The following is a 26,642-nucleotide window of genomic DNA, read 5'->3' as shown; positions in this document are numbered from 1 at the left end:
CCATGTTTAGAGGAAAAGCAAGAGACTGTGGACAGAACAGAAGGTTTATGAAGGGGGTTTAATGAAAGATGAAGTAGGAGAGGCAGGAAGAAATGTAGACCCTTGATAAAATGTATACTTTATCTGGGAAGCTGTTGTAGTTTTACTAGGTTTTGAAAGATTAAAATGTACATCACATTCACAGCTGGAGGTAAGGAGGACAGTTAAGAAACTACACTAATCGCCTAGAAATAACATATCATAAAATACCAAATTTCATCAATTCTAAGACACACACCTTTTCACAATTTAGCATTCCTGAGGTCAAGATATGTCTTAGAACTGCTGATGGCTAAATGGCAGCTGCCTTGCGGTTGTTACTGCTCATGCTTGTGAGAACTTAGTCATAGCTATTAGTACTGTCAGCATGTCAACAAAGTCACTGCACTGTTTGTACCTCATGTATTGAGTCTAACTGCCACGACATGTCTTCAAAAAGACTATACTGTGATTAGCATTAAAAAAGTGATTGTGAATGCAGAAAAGTTCTGAAACAGAGTAGCAGGGAATACATTTGGTATTAAGAAAAGCACTATCTGGCTGAGTGCGGTAGCTCATGCCTGTAATCCCAATACTTTGGGAGGCTGAGACAGGGCGGATTGCTTCAGCCTAAGAGTATGAGACCAGTCTGGGTAACAGTGAGGCCCTGTCTCTGCAAAAAAATAAAAAAGCTAGCCAAGCATGGTGGTACATGCCTGTAGTTCCAGCTACTCAGGAAGCTGGGGTAGGAGGATCACTTGAGCCCAGGAGGTCTAGGCTGCAGTGAGCTGTGTTCAACCACTGCACCCAGCCTGGGCGACAGAATAAGATCTTATCTCCAAAAAAACAAAACAAAGCAAAACAAAAAAAACCCAGGCACTATTTGTCTCTGAGGACACAGGCCCCCAATTCCATAGTTTCTCGCAAGTACAACCAAGTGCTTTACGTGACCTAAGAAAGAAGATGCCCAAAGTAGATGAGGCCGCATTACATTTTTGTTACTGAGAGATGTACAACCTTCTGTTGACACCTTCTGGTATCATCAAGAAACCACCACCTTCAAAACAGAACTGATAACAGAGATTTCGATTAAATCCTGGGGAAAATAGTGGAACACTCTGGAAATGCCTTATGGCTAATGAGAATGTTAGTGATGACATAGGGAAAAACAAAGACATGGACGACTCAGTCAAAAAGTGACTCAGAAGAGTCAGGCTTTGAATGTGAACTTTTATAAGTACCTATGGTAATTTGATTATATGTATTTTTCATACAGGCACACAGCTGTGGATAATAAAAATCAATGTCTAAATCAGTAAAAAACAATTTTTCAATAAAAGCACTGTGTCATAGTTTAATTAGCAGAATTTTTTCTTCCTTAATAGTCCATAAAGTAACAGTATCTTAATATAGTTGGCATCTTAGAGTCAGTGAAATATTGTAATGACCGATTATGGTAGGAGAGGGAATGAAGAAGAGAGAAGGTGATGATTATGAGATTTTATGAAGAAGAATATGGAAGGTAATATAGCCCAGCTGGTCAACTATATGAAGACGTTGTTTTCCAGGAACTCTACTACTGAAATTCTGGGTTGGGCTATCTGCCCATGGAAATAACTCAGACCAGTAAGTATTTATTAACTAAAGACATAGCAGTGTGCTAGATCCAGATTCAAAGAAGCATAAAACATAATGTCTTCATAAGGAAACTAGCTCTTCATTGCAGATTTTTTTTTTTTTTTTTTTTTTTTTTGAGATGGAGTCTTGCTCTGTCACCCAGGCTGGAGGGCAGTGGCGCGATCTTGGCTCACTGCAACCTCCACCTCCTGGGTTCAACCAATTCTCCTGCCTCAGGTTCCCAAGTAGCCGGGATTACAAGCGCCCACCACCACGCCTGGCTAATTTTTGTATTCTTAGTAGAGACGGGGTTTTACCATGTTGGCCAGGCTAGTCTCGAACTCCTGACCTCAGGCAATCCGTCCACCTCAGCCTCCCAAAGTGCAGGGATTACAGGCGTGAGCCACGGCCCCCAGCCCATTACAATATTACAATTGGTCATTACAATATTTCATTGACTCTAAGATGCCAACTATATTAAGATACTGTTATTTTATGGACTATTAAGGAAGAAAAAATTCTGCTAATTAAACTATGACACAGTGCTTTTATTGAAATAATTTTTTTTACTGATTTGGACATTGATTTTTATTATCCACAGCTCTGTGCCTATATGAAAAATACATATAATCAAAGTAAATGGTGGGCGCATGCCTGTAATCCCAGCTACTCGGGAGGTTGAGGCAGGAGAATCGTTTGAACCCAGGAGGCGGAGGTTGCAGATATTTGTACATAACACAGCTAAACACTACAAAGCAGGCAAATAATCAGCACAAATAATGAAGTAATGTCTCGTTTTAGAAATTACAATAATCCGGCCGGATGCGGTGGCTCATGCCTGTAATCCCAGCACTTTGGGAGGCTGAGGCAGGGGGATCACCTGAGGTCAGGAGTTCGAGACTAGCCTGGCCAACATGGTGAAACCCTGCCTCGCGGGTTCAAGTGATTCTCCTGCCTCAGTCTCCCAAGTAGCTGGGATTACAGGCACCCACCACCACACCTGGCTGATTTTTTGTATTTTTAGTAGAGACGGGTTTTGCCATCTTGGGCAGGCTGGTCTTGAACTCCTGACCTCATGATCCACCTGCCTCGGCCTCCCAAAGTGCTGGGATTACAGGCGTGAGCCACCATGTCCGGCCAGATCATTGTAATTTCTAAAACCAGACATCACTTCATTATTTGTGCCGATTATTTGCCTGCCTTATAGTGTTTAGCTGTGTTATATACAAATATCTGCAACCTCTGCCTCCTGGGTTCAAGCTACTTTCCTGCCTCAGCCTCCCGAGTAGCTGGGATTACAGGCATGCACCCACCATTTACTTTGATTATATGTATTTTTCATATAGGCACAGAGCTATAATTAAAATTATACCATATATAACATACATAGGGTACCATTATACCATATATAACAAAGTACTATATATATGTTAAAGAACATATTTTATTTTAAGAATGAGTTTAATATTCAATGGTCTTCAGATGTCCTTAAAAAAAAAAAGAATAAGTTTCAGCCGCGCATGGTGGCTCACGCCTATAATCCCAGCACTTTGGGAGGCCGAGGTGGGTGGATCACCTGAGGTCGGGAGTTTGAGACCAGCCTGACCAACGTGGAGAAACCCTGTCTCTACTAAAAATACACAATTAGCCGGGCGTGGTGGCACATGCCTGTAATCCCAGCTACTTGGGAGGCTGAGGCAGAAGAATCGCTTGAACCTGGGAGGCGGAGGTTGTGATGAGCTGAGATCGCGCCACTGCACTCCAGCCTGGGCAATAAGAGTGAAACTCCGTCTCAAAAACAAACAAAAAAAGAATAAGTTTCAATTGTTTCTCTGAGATTTTAATCCAGAGATTAAATAAAAATAATTAAAACAACTGAGGCCAGGCTCAGTGGCTCACGCCTATCTGTAATCCCAGCACTCTGGCAGGCTAAGGAGGGAGGATTGCTTGAAGCCAAGAGTTCGAGACCAGACTGGGCAACATGGTGAAACTCTGTCTCTATGAAAAAATACAAAAATTAGCTGGGCATGCTGGTGTGTACCTGTAGTCCCAGCTACTTGGGAAATTGAGGTGGGAAGATCACTTGAGCCCAGGAGGTTGAGGCTGCAGTGAGTCATGATCACGCCACAGCACTCCAGCCCGGGTGACACAGCGAGGCCCCGTCTCAAAACAAACCCCAAAAAGAAACAAACCACTGAGATATATTTATCACTTAAGGAGTTCCCTAGCAAGATTAACTTTCGGCCTATTAATCTGTGCCACGTAACAAAGGATACATGCGTACCCACCTGCAAGCTTCTTGAGAGTGACGGTATTAAAAATATTGAAGTAATGGACACCAAAAACTTTCCCCAGAGATTTGCAGACTTCTGTAAGTTCTCCAAGACATTTTTTAACCATCTCTTCCCTCTGAGACACTTTTGCTACTAACGCTTTTTGTTTTTTCACACTGCTGGAATTTTCTGTTTCCATAAAGTCTACCTTTATGAGAGAGAAACAAATCATAGGAGTGGGTATATGTGCACTTGTACCCATACAGGGGCTTTATTTAATGCTTAATTGCATTTTTGGGGGGTAATTCTATTCTGTCATGCAGATAGTGAGCCCACTGGGAACAGGGGCTGTGCATTCTCCATCTTTGTATCTCCAGTGTCAAGCATAGAATAGCCTCTTGATAAATGTTTCTTTAATGAATATATAAAGATTTAGTGACCTGATAACCCATTAAATTACTTTTGACAGGTGTCATATTACTTGGGTTGAATTTTAAGATCTCTTTCCAATTTAAGAAGAACAGAATATGTTCATATAGAACAGTATATATAAATTCAGTATCTATAAGCTTGGACAAAGACACTATACTTCACAATAATATATTTTGGTTCACTCATTGTGAGATAATAAAATAAACATGAAAAATACTATACCTTTAAATTGCCATTTAGTACAGTTTGGGCTTTATTTCCGAGCATCACATAAGCGATCGCCTGGTCATTGGCATTGATATATAAGTCTTCATCCAAAATCTTGTCAAGTATCAGCTTTTTAAAAAGTCTTTCGGCATTGTGTCGTGAATAAGCAGATCCTTTTCCAAATATACCTGACTGGATTTTTGCACTCTTACTCCCTGATAAGAAGATACAGGAAGTAAGATGAGTAAATGTACGTATATCATCACCCTCAAATAGAAGAGGCTAAAAAGTCATTTATGGACAGGTTTGGACAGATGGAATAGATCACAAACCCCTGGCACAGACACTCATTTCTGTTAAATGAAAGTATTTGAGTAGAACGCTAAAATTTCTATGGTTGTATGCACTTTTCCTTATCTTTTTACAATACACATGGACAAAAAACAGCAGCAAAATTACATTGGAGCAAATAAATCAAAGAAAGAGTTTACATAAACCATAATAGCTTCCTATCACTGTGCTATGTATTAGGATAACTGTGCATTACTTATCTATATATTTTTTTTTTTTTTAGAGACAGGGCCTCACTCTATTGTGGAGGTTGGAGTGCAGTGGTGCAATCATGGTTCACTGCAGCCTCAAACTCCTGGGCTCAAGTGATCCTCCTGCCTCAGCCTCCTGACTAGCTGAGATAACAGGTGCAGGCCATCACACCCACCTAATTTAAAAATTTTAAATATTTAAGTGCATCTAGTATTTATTAATTTTTAAATTTTTGTGGGTACATAGTAGGTGTATATATTTGTGTAGTACATGAGATATTTTGATACAGGCATACAGTGTGAAGTAAGCACATCATGGAGAATGGGCCATCCATTCCCTCAGGTATTTATCCATTGAGTTGCAAACAATCCAATGACACTCTTTACATTATTTTATAATATTTAATTTTTTTGTAGAGACGAGGGTCTCACTACATTGCTCAGGCTGGTCTCTAACTCCTGGCCTCAAGCAGTCCTCCCACCCTGGCTTCTCACACTATTGGGATTACAGGTATGAGCCACTGAGCCTGGCTACAAACAATTTTTGACAATCAGTTTTCTAAATACGATCCCTGGCCCTGGTTATCAAAACTGCTACTAGTTTATAATCCAAGTATTTAAGTCTATTCTTTTTGTCACCCTCACTAATGAAGCCTATTCAAATTCTAAAAGAAAAGCACAACACCCTATAAGATGCTCAAGGGGAGAGATGAAGAAAGGAATATGTACACACACTTCCCTCTTTCTCTTACTAGCCGAGAGCCACAGTTGGCTGGATCCTTTGTTTCATTCATAAGCTGCTGTGACTGCTAATGTCTTCATTATAAACACAACTTTATTGTAACAATCTACTTAAGAGACCTTATGACATTTATAAAAATCAGAATTAATGGTTATTATGTAAAGCTTTAGCTCTGTTTTAAAGAGTTCCAAATAATTATATTATTGTCAATTTCAAATGGCTTCTGGCCATATATCCTGAATTATTCAAAATTTTCTTTAAGTAATTTGTATCCCTGAAAGGCCACATTACAGAAACAGAACTACCGTTCTGCTAATGATAGGCTGAATGGTATGGACCAACCTTACTGCTGAGGACAACTAAGAAAGCTGGCTGAAATACAATTTTTTTTTTTGAGTCAGGGTCTTGCTCTGTTGCCCAGGCTGGGGGTACAGTGGCGGGATCACAGCTCACTGCCACCTCGATCTCATGGGCGCAGGTGATCCTCCCACATCAGCCTCTGGAGTAGCTGGCACTACAGGTGCGTGCTACCATGCCTGACTAATTTTTGTATTTTTGGTAGAGACAGGGTTTCGCCAGGTTGCTCAGGCTGATCTTGAACTCCTGGGCTCAAGCAATCCGTCTGTCTTGGCCTCCCAAAGTGCTGGAATTACAGACATGGGCCACTGTACCCAGACAGAAAGGTTTATAATTAAAAGCAACATTCCCCTGACTCATCCTTCCCTTCCCCAAGGGAATTGCTTTTTAAACAGTTTTTGTTTTCAGCTCTTCAGGTGGTTACCTACACACAGAAGGACCTGAAATCTTGCCTTCTGTCCAAAAGCCTGACATTTATCTATTGTCCTTGCCCCTTTATTATGAAAGATGAGGTTTTATCTCATTCATACCACCCCCACTTTGTTTTATTCTTCTCTGAATTTTGCTAGTTATATGATACTATTGGGTCATGTACTAATTATGTTTCTAACTTTCAATAGAACTTCTGACCACTACCCCTTCCCACAATGTGAGATGTTATTAGTACCCAAGCCTTCCCTGTATGCCTTCTTTTACTTTTAGCGATTGTACTTTTACTTTTATATCATCAATATTAACATTTACATCTTGTTCTGTCCTGTAACCTTATTTAGGTCTGTACGTTGATTTCAATCGTTGTTTACATGATGACAAATTTCCTTCCCTAATTGGAACAATGTCATGACTCTTATGGAACCAAAAGGAGAATGTTTACCCATCATGTCAAATGGATGACTTTTTTGTACATTTTACCAACTTTTTTTTTTTTTTACAACTTTTTTTTTTGAGATGGAGTCTTGCTCTGTCACCCAGGCTGGAGTGCAGTGGTGCGATCTTAGCTCACTGCAACCTCCGCCTCCCAGATTCAAGTGATTCTCCTGCCTCGGCCTCCTGCGTAGCTGGGATTACGGGTGCACACCATCAGTCCCGGCTAATTTTTGTATTTTTTTGTAGAGATGAGGTTTTGCCATGTTGGCCAGGCTGGTCTCGAACTCCTGACCTCAAGCGAACCACCCACTTTGGCCTCCCAAAGTACTGGGATTACAGGCATGAGCCACTGTGCCTGGCCACAACTTCCTTTGTTTTATATTTGATCTTGCTCTCTTGTATAATCTTTTCCCTGGAGTTTCTAAGGGCTTCTCTCCTTTTTTTTGGTTGAGAAGTAACATTTGCATTCTTCACTGTTATCAATAAAACCATTCCTTTCTTACTCTCTCTCTACGTTGGGTGGGCCCTGTTCCTTCTTTTTTTTTTTTTGAGATGGAGTTTCACTCTTGTTGCCCACACTGGAGTGCAATGGCACCATCTTGGCTCACTGCAACCTCTGCCTCCCGGGTTCAAGCAATTCTCCTGCCTCAGCCTCCCGACTAGCTGGGATTACTGGTGTGTGCCACCACGCCCAGCTTATTTTGTATTTTTAGTAGAGACGGAGTTTCTCCATGTTGGTCAGGCTGGCCTCGAACTCCTGACCTTGTGATCCGCCCACCTCAGCCTCCCAAAGTGCTGGGATTACAGGCGTGAGCCACCGTGCCCAGCCTCCTCCTGACTTTTGTTAGTCTGCATGGATTGCCTACTGGCCCTGCTGCCTGACTGTGACTATGGGTTTTCTTCACTGGACCCATGGGTGGGTTCCACCACTTATCAAATCACGACCTGTGCTCACTTTCTTTGCCTGCTAGTCTCCAGGATTGCTGATATTAAGCTGATGTCAGTCTGGTTTGGGTTCCTGTTTTCTTTCCGGAGCTTTCAGAATTGTCTCTGAAGGGGTCCAGAATATGCCACTGTGGCATAAAAATTATTTTGAGCAGAAGGCATCTGAAATCTCTTATCTGCCAAAAAGCAGGGCCTCCCAAAAGAACTCAGTTGTCATAAATTGCCTCCCTGGGAAAAACCAGGGAAGGCTGACCCTTTTAAACAGAGATAAGACTTCACACCACACTTAAACAGACATTGTCATAAAAACTTTGTATCTCCCATCTGGTCTCCTAACAGTCCATCTGTCTTTCCTAACAGTCATTTGTTTTTCCATAAGTGCCCCCCTCCTTCTCCCCTTCCTCTATTAAGATGGTATATAAGCCCCACATTCTAACTGCCCCTTTGAACCACATTTTTCTGTGAACTCCTATCCACACATGACTAAATCTGTCTTTTCCCTTGCTAATCTGTTTTTTGTTGGTTTAATTTGCAGGCCCCATCACTGAACCTAAGAGGGTTGAGGAAAAGTTTTTCCTCTTTGACATGTCTTTAACTCTTAGTATTCTCAAATCTCGTGGCCATATGTCTTAAATTTTTTTTTTTTTTTTTTTTTTTTACAGGCATCTTATTTGGCATTCAGTGAGCATTTTAATCCAAAACTTTTATCTCTTCCACTCTAGGAAGTTTTCCTAGATCATTGGTTTGATAATTCCCTTTATTTTCTATTTCCAAAATTTTTGTCAGATTTTACATCTACTGAGGATTAATACTTTCTATGCTTTCTCTATTTTCCATATATCATTTTGATCAGTTCCTAAATTTTCTTGACTTTATTTTCCAACCTCTCCACTAAATTTACTTTGTCAATCATTTAAAATTGACAGCTCTTTCTCATTTTTATTTCTTTTCCATTATTCAATTATTAAGTCTTTATTTTAAAAACTCTTAAAGACGATACTAAGGAGTCTTCTCTCCCCTCTCTCCCAAACTACTATTTTCAATTATTTCTATCACCTAGGGACAAATATTCTATTTATTTGGTCTTCCTCTTTACTGTCCATTTCTTTCTTTTTTTGAGATGGAGTCTCGCTCTGTTGCCAGGCTGGAGTGCAGTGGCGCGACCTTGGCTCACTGCAACCTCCACCTCCCAGGTTCAAGCGATTCTCCTGCCTCAGCCTCCCGAGTAGCTGGGACTACAGGCACCCGCCACCACGCCCAGCTAATTTTTGTATTTTTGGTAGAGACGGGGTTTCACCATGTTAGCCAGGATGGTCTTGATCTCTTGACCTTGTGATCCGCCCACCTTGGCCTCCCAAAGTGCTGGGATTACAGGCGTGAACTACCAAGCTCAGCCTTTACCGTTCATTTCTATGTAACTTTCAGGGACTAGGTAAAACTTTTTAGGTGGGTTTCTTCTGTTATTTTCTATCTAGATTTACTTCCTCCCAAATTCCTTCCCTGAATGGGGATATTTAATTGTCAGGTTTGCTTTAGGGTAAGTAGGTGGGACCAGACTTTAGGTAGGCCAGGCAGTTGCCAAATGCCACTTAGGGGCTCTGACCCCTAATTCAGCGGCCCTTCTACTCTTTAGGCAATCACTTCATTTATTTTTGTTCTTGAGTCAATTCCAGGCATTCTATGCAGTTCTTTTGTGGGCACGTTTTCTATTTTTCTTTTTTTTTTTTTTGAGACAGAGTCTTGCTCTGTCGCCCAGGCTGGAGTGCAGTGGCGTGATCTTGGCTCACTGCAACTTCCTCCTCCTGGGCTCAAGAAACCTTCCCACCTCAGCCTCCTGAGTAGCTGAGACTACAGGCATGTGCCTCCATGCCTGGTTAATTTTTGTAATTTTTTTTTGTAGAGACGGTATTTTGCCATGTTGCCCAGGCTAGTCTCGAACTCCTGGGCTTAGGCAATCCTCCTACGTAGGTCTCCCAAAGTGCTGGGATTACAGGTGTGAGCCACCATGTCTAGTCCCACTTCCTAATTTTGGCTCCCCTGGTTTCACTCCTATCCTCTCGTACCTCTAGACTTCCAGACTGATGCTTAGTGTTGGGGTTTTGCCTGGCTGATGGGACCTTTTCTGTTTTAAATCTTCCCTACATTCATTTTGGGTTGTGGCTTTATTGCATTTTGTTCTATTTGTTAACATGCTTCCATCCATTTCCTAATCTTTTTTTTTTCAAGACGGAGTTTCGTTCTTGTTGCTCAGGCTGGAGTACAATGGCGTGATCTCGGCTCACCACAACCTCTGCCTCCCGGGTTCAAGCTATTCTCCTGCTTCAGCCTCCCGAGTAGCTGGGATTACAGGTGCCCATCACCACACCTGGCTAATTTTTGTGTTTGTTTGTTTATTTATTATTTTTGAGACAGAGTTTCACTCTTGTTGCCCAGGCTGGAGTGCAATGGTGCGATCTCAGCTCACTGCAATCTTCACTTCCCGGGTTCAAGCGATTCTCCTGCCTCAGCCTCCCGAGTAGCTGGGATTACAGGTGCATGCCACCACGCCTGGCTAATTTTTTGTATTTTTAGTAGAGACAGGGTTTCACCATGTTGGCCAGGCTGATCTCAAACTCCTGACCTCAGGTGATCCGCCCGCCTCGGCCTCCCAAAGTGCTGGGATTACAGGTGTGAGCCACTGTGCTCAGCCCCTGAGAGATTTTTAAGGCACTAATCTGATAATAGTCTCTCTCCTATTCTCTATGCTGTTATGGGTCTAATCCTCATTTTATTTCCTTACTGACATTTTAGTAGTTACATTCCACTCACTCAGATGAACTTGCATAAGCTTTATTATTTTCTTCTTTGTATGTGAAACCATCTCAACTTAGTGACATATACATTATATAAAACAGTATAATAATTGACTTTCTTTTGTTACTTAGAAGTTTTATTCAGAAACTCAAGTTTTATAAGAAAATAGACAAAAGTGATTTTTTTCCATGTACTTGTAATAAATCTTTAGATGTTCAATTTCAATTGACGTAACTCAAACATTCAAAACAGATGACTTACCCAAGAAAATGTCGACCAGCATATTCATAGTAAATCTTCCAGAAGGACCTACATGTTTTATATTTCTCATTCCTTGTGATGAACTATGTTCTTGAACAAATCTTACAATACTTTTCACATCATCAGTCACATCTCTTGTTTTATAATCCTATGAATAAAAAGAGAATACTTTCTGCTATAATTAAGGTAACAATGCCTAGATTACTAGGGTTCAATATTAACTATAGTAGATTCATCATAACCCATTTCCAGACCAATACCGAGACCAAGACCTACAGAAATTTCAAATGTTCATTCTTATCTAAGTTCTAGAACAACTACCACTCGATGTTGTTACTGTTTCACAGAGATACGTCTTGTTTTTCAACTACCTGATAGCACTCTGTGGGTAGAAACACATATGTAACACACAGACACATACACAAACACACAATTTAAATCCTCCATGCCTCCTAGAATAGTGCTCTGTTACATACTGGGTGGGAACCTGTGGGGTGCCACGTAAATCCACGGATTCTAACCCCTCCGGGGTCTTTGGTGCCACAGTCAACGCTCTTTTCATCATCTCCTGCCAGTTTCCTTTCTCATTTCCTTCAGCTATCCCCAAACTTTGCCCACTTTTTAGAGTCCCTGTTACTAGATGACTTTTTGCCTTTCTCTCTCCTAGTTCTCTCTACCATCAATACTGACCACTCACAGGTGTAAAAAGCTGCATCATGCTTGGTGCTTCTGTGTATGCAGCTCTCCCTACCTTCTAATCCTTGTCATTTGCACACACCAATAACCTGGAGATGAACAGGTTTCTGGTCTTACACTAACAACTGCAAGTGATTCTGAGGCCCTATCTAGAGTCATCAAGAAAAAGTGCCCTGTCACTCCATTCCTACCTTAATTTCTTTTTTTTTTTTTTTGAGATGGAGTTTCACTCTTGTCGCCCAGGCTGGAGTGCGATGGCGCAGTCTCGGCTCCCTGCAACCTCCACCTCCCAGGTTCAAGTGATTCTCCTGCCTCAGCCTCCTGAGTAGCTGGGCTTACAGGCACCTGCCACCATGCCCGACTAATTTTTCTGTATTTTTAGTAGAGATGGGGTTTCACCACGTTGGCCAGGCTAGTCTCTAACTCCTGACCTCAGGTGATCCGCTGGCCTCAGCCTCCCAAAGTGCTGGGATTACAGGTGTGAGCCACTGCACCTGGCCATCTACCTTAATTCTTGGTGATTAGGTATATAGAGCTGATCCTCTTACTTTGGTCTTTTGGTTCTTGATCTCCTCTGCTCCAATGATCCTGTCCTCCACATACATCAGCCACTCACACTTCCTACCTTAAGCTTACTAATAATGGCAACTCCTCCATTCTCAGACCACCACATCCTATCTTTCCAACTCATACCATGTGGTAGTCTGACTCCAACAATCCCCTGGGAATGCCCATCTGCTGATCCTCAACCTCAGATGTCCTCCTAACTCAGCTGAAATTCCACAGTCAATCATTATAATCACTACCTCTCATAGACCCTCAGCTCTCTTGCCCTTAGATCACTTCAACATATTACCTGGCAAAACATAATGGATCCAATTCTCCATCTATGCTGTCCCTGTACCTATGTGGCTGAACTTGGCATTTTCACTGTCACTACGTGGCCACAAAGCTCGAATGGACTGTTAATGCTGTAGGCAATCATTATCTTTATACTTCCCTAGCCTATCATTCCTCCATTCTCTCACAACAGAAGTCAGCAAACTATGGCCCAGGAGCTGGATGCCTGTTTTTGTGCATAAAGTTTTATTGGAACACAGCCATGGAAGATGACTAGAAAACTGGTGTATTTATTGTTTATGTCTGCATTTAGACTACAATGGCAAAGCTGTGAGTCGTTGTGACAGAGACTATGGCTGCGAAGTGTACCATATTTACGCTGTGGCCCTTTAAAAGCAAGTTTAGTGACCCCTGTCCTAGACAACTATTTCATACTTTCTCCTTTCTCTTCCATCCCTTCTCTTATCCCGACTGTCAGCTGATGGCCATGCTTTAAATATCACCCATGTGCCACCAGTCTGTTTTCAGAATTTTTGAATCTTAATATGTAATTCAATATTAGATTCCCAATTTAGGTAACCCAAACCAAGCTCCTGATCTTCTCTGCCAACCAGCCTTCTGCATCTTAGCCAAGGATAACTCCATCCTTCCAGTTACTCAGGCCTCCAGTTACTCTGGGACTCTAGCCCTCAAGTGACTGCTCTGGCTCTCCATCACCTCTCCCCCTCGCTGGCTCTTAATCCTGCTCAGCCACATGGGCTCCCTTGCCATCTCTCGAACACACCAGGCACACCCCCACCTTAGGGCCTTTGCTCTAGCCAAAGCTTCTTCCAGGAAAGCTCACATCCAGGGAGCTGCCAGCTAACTCCCTTCTTCAAGATTTTCCTCAGCTCCCATCTTCTCAGTTAGACTTCCAAGGACCACCCCGTCTAATACTGCATCCTGCACTCTACCCATTCCTCCTGTCTTTTTACTCTGCTGTGCCATTCACCACAGCTCTTATCCTTTCACGTATATTTATTGTGTATATTGTTTGTAACTGGCCTCCCTCTGCTAGAGTGTAAGCTCCACAAGGGCAGGGATTTTAATTTTGTTTAGTGATGTATCCCACATTCCTACAACAGTGCCTGTTACACAGCCCAACAAATATCTGTTGAATGAGGGAACTGATAGCAATGTTTATGGGATGGGGTGGGGTGGGAGGAGATGGCATGAATTTGCCAGTTCCACACTGAGAGAGACTACCCTCTGCTCTGCCCTGTGCTGCGTATTTTTTAACTATACTTACTGAGAGTACTAAACTTTTTTTTTTTTTGATGGAGTTTCGCTCTTGTTGCCCAGGCTGGAGTGCAATGGCATGATCTTGGCTCACTGCAGCCTCCACCTACCAGGTTCAAGCGATTCTCCTGCCTCAGCTTCCCAAGTAGCTGGGATTACAGGCATGGGCCACCACACCCGACCAATTTTGTATTTTTTTAGTAGAGACGGGGTTTCACCATGTTGGTCAAGCTGGTCTTGAACTCTTGACCTCAGGTGATCCTCCTGCCTCGGCCTCCCAAAGTGCTGGGATTACAGGCATGAGCCACTGTGCCAAGCCAGAGTGTTAAACTTCTATGAACACATGTATGTCGGTCTCCACTCCAGTCTATGAATTGGTCCATACCATGGTCACTTGTGGCTCTGCAGCATCTTGCACATATAATTCTAATACTCCCAGATAGGTAAATAATACACCAAACGTAAAAATGCTCAGTAAGCAGTAGGTTACAGTAGACATTAAAATGTAGAATTACCAAGATAGGTAAAATAAGTACCTATTGACTGAATTTAACAACCTTCCAAGGGTATTTTAGGACAGATAATAGTGAATTTATCCACAAGCAGTTACTGTTATTCTTTATAGTTAAAAAAAAAAAAGAGTAATGTAATTGATCTGAATTCAAACATACAGTACACTAGTTATTATTCTTTTGAGAATGAGATATTTTAGTATATTAATTAAATATTTAAAATATTAAATATTAATACATCAATTTTAATATATTTAATTTAATCAATTAAATTTTTAATATAATGTATTATATTAATAACATTAATATATTAAATTTAAAATATTCTACCTGCCCATGTTGGATCTTTTTGGATGTTTGCATATTAATATTTCTAAAATATTCTGTAATCATCAGTGCACATATATAAACTCAATATTCTGGATATGCTGATGTCCATTATATTTTTTAACAGGGTGCTAATTATAAAGAAAAGATACCGCATGAAATTACTTTTTAAATGTTTCCATTCCAAATTACTACTGGAAGGAAGCTGTCTTTCCCCTGTTAATCTGTCGGAGACCACCTTTTGCAATCTAATTTGTATCTACATTTTTAAAGTAAGAGAAAAAAAATTTAATTATAAAGAATTTTAAAACTTCTTTTTTTACCTTTGTTTTACAGCAATTATCACAAGAAACATCTGGGTGTTTCTTACAAAAATCAGGATTAAATCCATTTTCACCAAAGTAGGCCAAAAGCTGTATTCTCCTGCATTCCGTTATATTTTCACAGTAATGTACCATGCTATACAAATTATTGAAGTGAGTTTCTCTTGTATGATGGTTTCCATCTTTTTCCACTAAAAGAGATGAAGAATATAGTAAGACATACTTATAGGGGAAAAATAGAGCATATCATAGAAATATTTAGAATAGATTCATATAACTTTAAATATTAAATAAGAAAATTACTGTTAACAGCATTATGTCAACATGGCATTCTATATTATAATTAACTGAGTATTAATGTTCATCCTCAAGATTTTAGTATTATAGGAATAAATGTTAGATTGTTTTTTTTTCAAATCTTCATTATCCCCAATGATGATGGTTTGACTTATATTTGCTGTATTTATCAGTCGAGCATCCACCAAACTGAACATCCTGAGGAAGCAGAGCCTGAGATTACGGCAGTGGCCATGCACTTCTCTGAGTATCTGAGGTCAAAGTAGTTACACCAGTGGTTCCAAAACTGTGTGCCAACAAGCCCTGGGGTGCTGTGGTGAACTCACAGAGACAGAATATTTTACATGAAGGGAAACACAGCAATGCCTAACATCTGTTGAACATCATCCAAATTATTAGCTTGAGGTAGTTAATGGTATTAACATTAGATTGTGCTACATTCCTATTAGCAATATCTCATCTTTGCAAAGCTGGGTTTTCGGCAGTTGCTATGATAAAAAGAAGTATCTCAAGAAAATCAATGTGAAACAGGAAATGAGGGTGGCAGTGTCTGATTTGATTCCAATGTGTGAGAACAGCAGTGGCGTACTTTCCATCAGTAAGCAACTGTTGTTACTTAAGAATTTTAACACCAGGTACGGTGGCTCACGCCTGTAATCCTAGCACTTTGGGAGGCCAAGGTGGGCGGATCACCCGAGGTCAGGAGCTTGAGACCAGCCTGGCCAACATGGCAAAACCCTGTCTCTGCTAAGAATACAAAAATTAGCTGGGTGTGGTGGTGCGAGCCTGTAATCCCTGCTAGTCGGGAGGCTGAGGCTGGAGAATCACTTGAACCCAGGAGGTGGAGGTTGCAGTGAGCTGAGATCGTGCCATCGCACTCCAGCCTGGGCAACAAAAGCACAACTCCGCCTCAAAAAAAAAAAAAGAAAATAATTTTTAAAAAATATTATTTTTTTCTTCCAGTTTATGAGTATTTTTCCCCCAAATAGTTGCTGTTATCAGGACTTAAATATCTATTAAATTGTTTGGGCCTAAATTTTTTTTTTTTTTTGGCCTCGGCCTCCCAAAGTGCTGGGATTACAGGTGTGAGCCACCATGCCTGGCCATGTTTGGGCCTAGCTTTAATACAGATTTAAAAAAAAACACAAATGGGCAAACCAAGTGTAAATATTTCATTTTCTTCACTGAGAATCACTTTGGTATAGTGCAAGGAACATGGACTTTGGAATCAGACAAACTTGGGTTCTGTCAGGGCTCTACCATTTACTAGTTCTGCATTTCATTTTCCTCCTCTGTAAAATGAGGAAAGCAAAGGTTTTATCTCTGAGGGTTATTGTGAAGATGAAATTAGTTGATGATACATGTAAGGCATTTAGAATGGCACATAGGAAGTGCTAAATAAACACTTATCTATAATAATTACCATTGTTATACTACTACTACAACGACTCTTATTGTTCCTGCCATATCAGTGATCCTGGGGAAAAGTTACAAAACCTTTCCGAAGCTCACTTTTTATGGGAGTACCTCTACATCACAAGTTAGTTGTTTTGAACAAATAAGGTAATGAGGTGATATATGCAGTGTTGGGCACAGTGCTTGGTAAGTGCCATTTCCCACGCTCAGTACTTCTGACAGAGTTAATTTAAAAGTGGTCTCGGCTGGGCATGGTGGCTCACGCCTGTAATCCCAGCACTTTGGGAGGCTGAGGCAGACAGATCACTGGAGGTCAGGAGTTCAAGACCAGCCTGGCCAATGTGGTGAAACCCTGTCTCTACTAAAAATACAAAAATTAGCTTGGTGTGGTGGTGGGAGCCTGTAATCCCAGCTACTCAGGAGGCTGAGGCAGGAGAACTGCTTGAATCTGGGAGGCAGAGGTTGCAGTGGGCCGAGATCGTGCCATTGCATTCCAGCCTTTGCACTTCAGCCTAGGCAACAAGAGCGAGACTCCGTCTCAAAAAAAAAAAAGAAAAAAAAAAGTGGTCTCAGAAGAAATACATATATTTAGGAAATATATTTAACTCTCACAACCCAGGAGAAAAGTGAGCAAAGAATGTAATAAAATTCTAAAATATGTATTTACTTTCACCCAGCAAGTTTAAGTCTAGAAATTTATCCTATAAGGCCGGGCGTGGTGGCTCACGCCTGTAATCCCAACACTTTGGGAGGCTGAGGTGGGCGGATCACCTGAGGTCAGGAGTTTGAGACCAGCCTGGACAACATGGTGAAATCCCCGTCTCTACTAAAAATACAAAAATTAGTTGGGCATGGTAGCACATGCCTGTAGTCCCAGCTACTCTGGAAGCTGAAGTGAGAAAATCGCTTGAACCCGGGAGGTGGAGGTTGCAGTGAGCCAAGATTCTGCCACTGCACTGCAGCCTGGGTGACAGAGTGAGACTCGGTCTTAAAAAAAAAAAAATCTTATATAAGTAACTGCAAAAATGCCCAAAGATATTTGTATAGGGAGGGATGTTCAATACTGCATTGTTGATAACAGTGAAAAACAATAAACAAGATCTAGTAAGAGGGGATTAGTTTAATAACCATGGAATAACCATACTATGGAATTCTAGGTAGTCAGGCTGTATGTATTCATTGGAATGATAATTACATCCTATTGTTGACTGAAAAAAATTGGGTCATTATATATATAAAGTATGTATAATATAATCCCATTTATATTTTAAAATATGTGCATTTGGAAAAGGTACATACCAAATACAAGATATTGCCTGCCTCTAATGGGAGAGGACGGATGAGACAAGAGAGGCTATGGGGTGGTGGGGAGGGGTTCAGCTCGATTGATTGTGTTTTATTTCTTAATCCAGATGGTAGTATATGACAGCTCATTATTTTCTCCTTTTTATCTTCCTGCATGTTTGAAATACGTGTTACATGCAAGAATGCATGCAGAAATAGGGTCTGAAAGGATACAAAGGAAACCAATAACTAGAGTTATTTTGGGGGCAAAACTACAAGGCATGGTTTGTAAATTTTCTGCCTTGTACACATCTGTATCATTTGAGTTTTACATAATAAGCACTTACCACTTTTATAATAAAAATGAACTAAAATAAAATTGCCAATCTGTATAAACACCTCTATTTTTCTATGATTATTTAAGGAAAACTGGACCAGAAGTACCACAATAGCAGGAGTAGATTACTATCATGAGGCCGAAGATGACAGAATGTCTCTACAATGGAGCCCAGCTTACTCATTATAAGTCTTTTCAGTCTGGTCACATCATGATAGGTATAGAAAAGCAGGCAGTGAGATATTTCCCCATCTCTTCCAGCTCTGCCAGATTCTTGGTAGTAACCCTCCATAGATTTAGGGAGAGATGCATGAATCACAAATCGCACGTCCGGTTTGTCAATCCCCATTCCAAATGCAATTGTAGCACAGATAACCTGATATAAAAGCAAAAGCTTATTAGATTCATAAGGCACAGACTCGAAGGAACATTTTCATAATAGATGCTTCTAAAAGCTCTATCATTTGTTCTACTTTAAAATGCACACTACATAACAACCTAATATCTTAACTTGGTCCCACTATTTAGTATAACTAATATGAGTTTTTATACTGATAACTTGCAATGCCATTAAAACCCAAGAAGGTAAAGAGAAGCTCAGCATGGTAGGCACTTTCTTGTATGACTTGGCATTCTCATGTAAGAGAGCCAGAATCAACTGCAGTCAGCCCACGATGTGCTGCCACTGTTCTCTGTTTTTGCTACTGAGGTGTGGGGGGTGTTGCTCACACAGTCATGATATCCAGGTCAGAGATCACAAGCAACGTGTTGCTCAGGAGCTCCAGGGTGTTCCCAGGGCTCCTCAGAGGTCATTGCTGCTAGTTCCTCCAATGGTTCAGGAACAATACGTTCTTACCTGCTCCACTGCTTATCATCAGTTTTCCCAATAGCACCAGCTGATCACACATCAACTCCTTCTATTCATCAGCTGATTTAAAGTCAAAGCTTGTACAATTTTAATGGAAACTCATGTGGGTAAAAGTCTGAGAGCTACTTATACCAAAAACAAAAAAAAAACACCAGGGACTGCGGATCTTAGACCTTACAAACTACTTAGTGGAAGCAAGGTGATAGTTCACTCTCAGGAGCTTGATAAATCAGTTTTCAAGGATATCCATTTCAGTTGAGAATTTAGGAGCTATTTAACCCAGACCAAAATGTTATATCTCCAGGCAAAATTACACTTCACAAATAAAACTGCAAGTTTTTTTTTAGCACTTAAAAAAATGAATTGCTACTGCAAGAACAGTATTTCAAAGGCATCTGAAATATCTGGCAGGCAGACTGAGACTAATGACATGATTTCAGTAACTGTGAGTACCAGCGGAAGGAACTGCAAGCTCTGGAGTATGTGGACAGTAAAGGGGTACATTTATCAACACCAGAAATGGCGGTGAGTGGCCTGCGCTCTCGGTTAGTTATCCATCTACATTTATGGCACTCTGATCAAAGGCAAATCTCCTTGGAAACAGAAAGACTATTGTAGCTTCTAGTGATGGAGAGCAGGTGGAGAAGCTGCACAGCAAGATGTGTCAGCCGACAGGTCCGGAAGCATGACCCACAGGGTTCCATGAAGTCCAGGTGCATCTCCCAGTATCAGGGCGGGCACAGGGCTGTGAGGCACCGCCTGCAGCCTCCAGATGAGGATGCGAGGCTGCCAACTCTTTCTGAAAGCTCTTATTTCTTGAAATTGGGAAAAGTGGCTTTGTTTAATTGTGATTTCCTTCTTTATTTCTGCGCTTTTAAAACTTCAAGCCACAATCATTCTTTGTGAAGAATAATGGCCAAGTTTTATTCTATCTCATGAATCTAACGAGATCAAGTCTGTCGAGCTGGTGTAGGCTAATATTACATGCTGACTGTAAGGACTAATTAGTCTGAGAGCAGAAATAATTAGGTTTTTATAAACCCCTCACTATTTTTTAACCATATTTTTTATCAAAGTTATATATATATATATATATATATATCTCCACTGTAGATTATTTATACTATACATAACCATTTAAAGCACTTGAAAAAAATCATTCTTTTTTTTTTTTTTTGAGACAGTCTCGGTCTGTTGCCCAGGCTGGAATGCAGTGGCGTGATTTTGGCTCACTGCAACCTCCACCTCCAGGGTTCAAGCTATTCTCCTGCCTCAGACTCCCGAGTAGCTGGGACTACAGGTGTGCACCAGCATGCCAGGCTAATTTTTGTATTTTTTGTAGAGATGGGGTTTCGCCATGTTGCCTGGGCTGGTCTTGAACTCCTAGGCTCAAGTGATCTTCCCACCTTGGCCTCCCAAAGTGCTGGGATTACAGGTGTGAACCACCATGCCTGGCCCTTTCATGCAAACTTTTTCCTTATCATGTATTGTTTTTACATGTTTTCCTGTTCCACTGATCTGCCTATAACGTACTGCAAACTAGTGTTCCTGTGTTATTAGGTTTTTTGCCAAACTCTCTTAGTTATTTTCACTTGAATATTCTTCCAGGCAAACTTTAGAAAAAGTTTATCAAAGGGAAAAGAACAAAAAACCAAAAAAAAAAAAAAAAAAACAAAACAAAACACTGGCATTTGGGTTAAATATATAAACTAATTTGGGAAGACTAAAATCAGTATTTCAGTGAAGACAAATGAGTGATGTATTTCTAAACTTTTTGCATATCTGAAAATGACCTTTTGTTGGTTTCAACATAAATGACAATGAGCTGGGTATGAAATTCTTCAGTCCTAGTCTTCCTTCTTCCAATTCTGAAGACAGTCTTCTATTATTTTTGTTATATATTTGTTATGTATTTATTTATAACACACTTATCTGTTTCAATTATCCTGCTTTCTTGCTTGGGTACACTTACTGTTCTTAGGCTGAATCCTTACCTCCTTTTATCAACAAAGATAATTTCCACCCCACCTCATTTTAATCTCTTTTTTCCCTTGCATTCTCAAGCTACTCACTACATCACTGATTCTATTGTCTCCACTGAGACTGAGTCATTCCATTTGTGTCTTAATATATAATTCTGCTCTTAGTTTTGTTTTTCTTACTTGGATAAGCTGAATTTTTCTTTCTTTTTTTTTTTTTTTTTTTTTTGAGACGGAGTCTCGCTCTGTGGCCTAGGCGGGAGTGCAGCGGCGCAATCTCGGCTCACTGCAAGCTCCGCCTCCCGGGTTCACGCCATTCTCCTGCCTCAGCCTCCCGAGTAGCTGGGACTACAGGCGCCCACCATCACGCCCGGCTAATTTTTTTGTATTTTTAGTAGAGACGGGGTTTCACCGTGTTAGCCAGGATGGTCTCGATCTCCTGACATCGTGATCCGCCCGCCTCGGCCTCCCAAAGTGCTGGGATTACAAGCGTGAGCCACCGCGCCCGGCCTCTTTTTTTTTTTTTGACATAGAGTCTTGTTCTGTTTCCCAGGCTGGAGTACAGTGGCACGATCTCGGCTCACTGCAACCTTCAGCTCCCAGGTTCAAGTGATTCCCCTGCCTCAGCCTCCTGAGTAGCTGGGACTACAGATGCCCATCACCGCGTCCGGCTAATTTTTGTATTTTTAGTAGAGACAGGGTTTCACCATATTGGCCAGGCTGGTCTCAAACTCCTTGATCTCAGGTGATCCGTCCACATCGGCCTCTCAAAGTGGTGGGATTACAGGGGTGAGCCACTGCACCTGGCCATAAACTGGATTTTTATTTCTCCCTTCATCTCACCCTGTGATCTTATGGAAGTTGTTGCTAGTTCACGTATATTAAGTCTTCTTATATCTTTCTCGGGATACTAAACTGATATCCTCTAAAATTTTCTGTTTTCCCAGAGAAAACAATTTTGAGAGATATTTTTCCTCTGAATCTTCAAAGTAAATACTTTTTCCTGAGCTGAAACTTTTCATTGGCTCCAAGTAATTATTAGTTGTTTTGCTGAAATTCATCCTTTCATTTAGAGGGATCTATCCAAGGCTGGCATTTACCACAATAAGAGATGCCTAAAGTAGGCTGGGTGCGGTGGCTCACGCCTGTAATCCCAGCATTTTGGGAGGCCGAGGCGGGCGGATCACGAGGTCAGGAGATCGAGACCCTCCTGGCTAACGTGGTGAAACCCTCGTCTCTACTAAACATACAAAAAAAATTAGCCGGGCGTGGTGGCGGGTGCCTATAGTCCCAGCTACTCGGGAGGCTGATGCGGGAGAATGGCGTGAACCCGAGAGGCGGAGCTTGCAGTGAGCTGAGATCGCGCCACTGCACTCCAGCCTGGGCGACAGAGCGAGACTCCCGTCTCAAAAAAAAAAAAAGAAAAAAAAAAAAAAAAGAGATGCCTAAAGTATTTTCAGCTTTCCTCCCCACCCACCTGGGTGACGGCAAATTTCTCATCTCGGAAACAGATGCCCAATATTGTTAGTTACTAGGGAAATGCAAATCAAAACCACAAAGAGGGCCAGGCGTGGTGGCTCACACCTGTCATCCCAGCACTTTGGGGGGCTGAGGTGGGCGGATCATGAGGTCAGGAGTTCACGACCAGCCTGGCCAATATGGTGAAACCCTGTCTCTACTAAAAATACAAAAATAAGCTGGGTGTGGTGGCATGTGCCTATAGTCCCGGCTACTTGGGAGGCTGAGGCAGGAGAATTGCTTGAACCAGGAGTCGGAAGTTCCAGTGAGCCAAGATTGCGCCACTGCACTCCAGCCTGGGTGACGTGAATTCCTTGCTTGAATTATTCACGTGTGTGGTCTTCCATGTAAATAAAAAAAAACCCACAAAGAGATACCATTTCCCACACACAAGGACGAACACATTAAAAAAGCTGGACAATAAAAAATATTGGTGAAGACGTGGAGACACTGGCACCTCATACATTGCTGGTGAGAATGCAGAACTGCAGAGCCACTTTGAAAAGCAGTTTCACAGTTCCTCTAAAAGTTAAACAAAGAGTTGCCATTTGACCCAGCAAGTCCACTCCCAGGTGTCTACCCAAGAGAACTGAAAACATATGTCCGTGGAAAAACTTGTACGTGAATGCTCACAAAGCCATTATTCATAGTAGCCAAGAAGTAGAAACACACCGGGGATGGTGGCTCACACCTATAATCGCAGGAATTTGGTAGGTTGAGGCAGGATTATCACTTGAGCCCAGGAGTTCAAGACCAGGCTGGGCAACACAGGGAGACCTCGTCTATACAAAAAATAAAAAAATTAGCCAGGCATAGTGGTGCGCCTGTCGTCCTAGCTACTTGGGAAGTGGGAGGATTGTTTGAGGTACGGTCTGCAGTGAGCAGAGATCATGCCATTGCACTCTAGCCTGAATGAAAGAGTAAGACCCTGTCTCAAAAAAAAAAAAGAAAAAAAAAAAAAAAAAAGAAACGAAACAAGCCAAATGTCTAACCAGCTGATGAGTAGATAAACAAACTGTGTTATATCCATATAACAGAATATTATCTGACCATAAAAAGGTATGAAGTACTCATATATCCTAAAATATGGATAAATCTTGAAAAAATTATGCTAAATAAAAGCAAACAGGCCAGGCGAGGTGGCTCATGCCTATAATCCAGCACTTTGGGAGGCTGAGGCAGGTGGATCACTTGAGGCCAGGAGTTCGAGACCAGTTCGAGTCTCCACTAAAAATATTAAATACAAAAATCAGCTGGGCATGGTGGCGCACATCTGTAATCCCATCTACTCAGGAGGCTGAGGCAGGAGAATCACTTGAACCTGGGAGGCAGAGGTTGCAGTAAGCGAAGATCTCTCTACTGCACTGTAGTCTGGGCGACAGAGTGAGACTCTGTCTCCGGAAATAAAAAAAAAAAAAAAGAAAAGTCACAAAGACCACATACTGTATGATTCTATTTACATGCAATGTACAGAGTAATAAACTCTAGAAACAGGTTAGCAGTAGTTAGTAGATTTGTGGTTTCCAGGCATTAGGGGGTGGGGGAAGTGACTGGGTATGAGGTTTCTTTTTATGGTGATCAAAAATTCTGGAATTAGATAGTGATGATTATTGTACAACTTTGCAAATAAACTAAAAAGTACTAACTTGTTTGCTTTGAAAGGATAAATTTTATGACATGTGAATTATATCTCAAGCAGATTTTTTTTATGAAAGAAAAAGCAACTTTAGAAGTCTCAAAGAAAATCTGTTTTTTAAATTTCAGTCTTATTTTGATGTTTACTACCTTCAAGGTAAAAACAGTTTGCATTCTACATGTGCATGTTTGGTTATATGCTATAAAATATTATTTCTATTATTTGTTTATCTTTAAAAATGTTACCTGACAGCCATCCTGATTAATCCACTTCTGCTGCACTTCATCTCTGGCAGAATCACTGAGGCCAGCATGGTAAGCAAGAGCAGCGAGCCCATCTCTCTGTAACGTGTCGGCCATGGTGTCACATTCTCGCCTGGAGAGGCAGTAAATTATCCCTGAATCATCTGCCAAGAAACCAAGAGTACTGAGAAACAAGAATTTTTAACATAAACAAAAACACAATTTACACTACATTTTCAGAAATATATCAACCATAAATAGATCTCCCGTAGTGTTCTTATACTGCTGGAAGACCACACACGTGAATAATTCAAGCAAGGAATTCATGTGTGCTGGAAATGAGATGTGGCTTTTAATCCTGTCGCTGCTAATGACTCGTGAGGTGGACCTGGATGAACTCTGGGCTCTACTTCACACTAGATACATGTGGGTATAAAAAAGCCATCCTCGGCCGGGCGCGGTGGCTCATGCCTGTAATCCCAGCACTTTGGGAGGCCAAGGAGGGCAGATCATTTGAGGTCGGGAGTTCGAGACCAGCCTGGACATCATGGTGAAAAGCTATCTTTACTAAAAATACAAAAAAAATCAGCCAGGTGTGGTGGTGGGCACCTGTAATCCCAGCTAGTCAGGAGGCTGAGGCAGGAGAATCACTTTAACCCAGGAGGTAGAGGTTGCAGTGAGCCGAGATCGCACCACCGCACTCCTGCCTGGAGATAGAGTGAGACTCAGCCTCAAAAAAAAAAAAAAAAAAAAAAAAAGCCATTCTTGCACAAACTTTGTCAAAAGCATATGGCAGTATGTATCAAGAGTCTTAGAAATACCTTTGACTCAGTTTCCTTCTGGGAAATTAGGAAATAAAGTGATACAAGGACATAAACAAAAGTTTTACTTCAAACTTTAAAAATTACAAAGATTTTACTGAGCAACATTAGGGAAACAAATACAGGGAACTGTGAAATAAAATATACTGTAACTATCAAAAGTGTTTTCTAAGTTTTTAAAAGACATGGGAAAATGCTCATGATATATAAAGTAGATTAATGGTAGAAACGTATATAGTATGCTAGCAGAAAAAAATGCATAGAAAAATACTGGAAATTAATAATAACATAACAGTGATTTTGCTCATTGAGTGATGTTTGTCTTTTGTTTCTTCTTTTTGTTGCTTTCTAAATTTTCTTTTTTGTTTTTTGAGACAGTCTTGCTCTGTTGCCCAGGCCGGAGTGCAGTGGCACGATCTCAACTCACTGCAACCTCTGCCTCCCGGGTTCAAGCAGTTCTTCTGCCTCAGCCTCCAGAATAGCTGGAATTACAGGTGCGTGCCACCACGTCTGGATAATTTTTGTAGAGATGGGGTTTCACCGTTTTGGCCAGGCTGGTCTTGAAATCCTGACCTCAAGTGATTCACCCACCTCGGCCTCCCAAAATGCTGAGATTACAGGCGTGAGCCACAGTGCCTGGCCATATAAATTTTCTTTAATGAGCATATATTATATTTATTATTATGTGTGTTATTTTTAGAAATGGAAATTAAAAGATATTAAAGGAAAAGTCATCTCTCTGTGACTGAGCCAAAGGTCTAGATATACACATGAAGCTATTGACATTAGCTGCCTGGGGGAGGTGAGTCTGAGCGGGGAAATCACTGACTTTTTCTTGGTAGATCTCTACTGACTGATTTGTCCACACAAATATGTATACTAATTTCTAAAAAATAAAATAGAAATACCAAAAATATTCTCCATGGAAAAGTGGAAAGGGGGTTACATGGAAAACTACTATGAATTTCAGAATCTCATTTTAGTTAACATAATGCAAAGGCAGACAGGCTTGGGACAAGGCACTAAAACAAAAAGCTGTATAATTCAAACACTGATAGAAGCCTGAGGGAAGACATTGAAACCAAAAGTTATAATATACGTGTGTAGGAGGGAGTATTTAATATATTTTTGTTAGAATTTATTGTTATTAAACCAAATGAGATTTTATAATTTCCAGAATTGAGAGAGCTGCAATAGTCTGCTCTATAAAGGGC

General features: G+C 41.0%; 1 protein-coding gene across 3 annotated transcripts in view; it reads right to left on the bottom strand.

Moving 5' to 3' along the window:
- Nucleotides 1-26,642, bottom strand: part of BLM (BLM RecQ like helicase) — a 101,025-nt gene that overhangs the window by 7,191 nt on the left and 67,192 nt on the right. For all 3 annotated transcript variants that reach the window (XM_003807720.5, XM_008959857.5, XM_055098850.2), the window contains 6 exons: nt 24,611-24,771; nt 18,545-18,740; nt 15,031-15,221; nt 11,055-11,202; nt 4,563-4,762; nt 3,924-4,116 (listed from right to left, as the gene is read on the bottom strand). In XM_003807720.5, the coding sequence (XP_003807768.1) occupies nt 3,924-4,116; nt 4,563-4,762; nt 11,055-11,202; nt 15,031-15,221; nt 18,545-18,740; nt 24,611-24,771 (1,089 nt within the window). The remainder of the gene's footprint in view (nt 1-3,923; nt 4,117-4,562; nt 4,763-11,054; nt 11,203-15,030; nt 15,222-18,544; nt 18,741-24,610; nt 24,772-26,642) is intronic.

Source organism: Pan paniscus, chromosome 16 (assembly GCF_029289425.2).
Source record: "Pan paniscus chromosome 16, NHGRI_mPanPan1-v2.0_pri, whole genome shotgun sequence".
Classification (NCBI taxonomy): domain Eukaryota; kingdom Metazoa; phylum Chordata; class Mammalia; order Primates; family Hominidae; genus Pan; species Pan paniscus.
The sequence above is the reverse complement of the archived record's forward strand: the minus strand, read 5'-3'. Positions and strand labels throughout refer to the sequence as shown.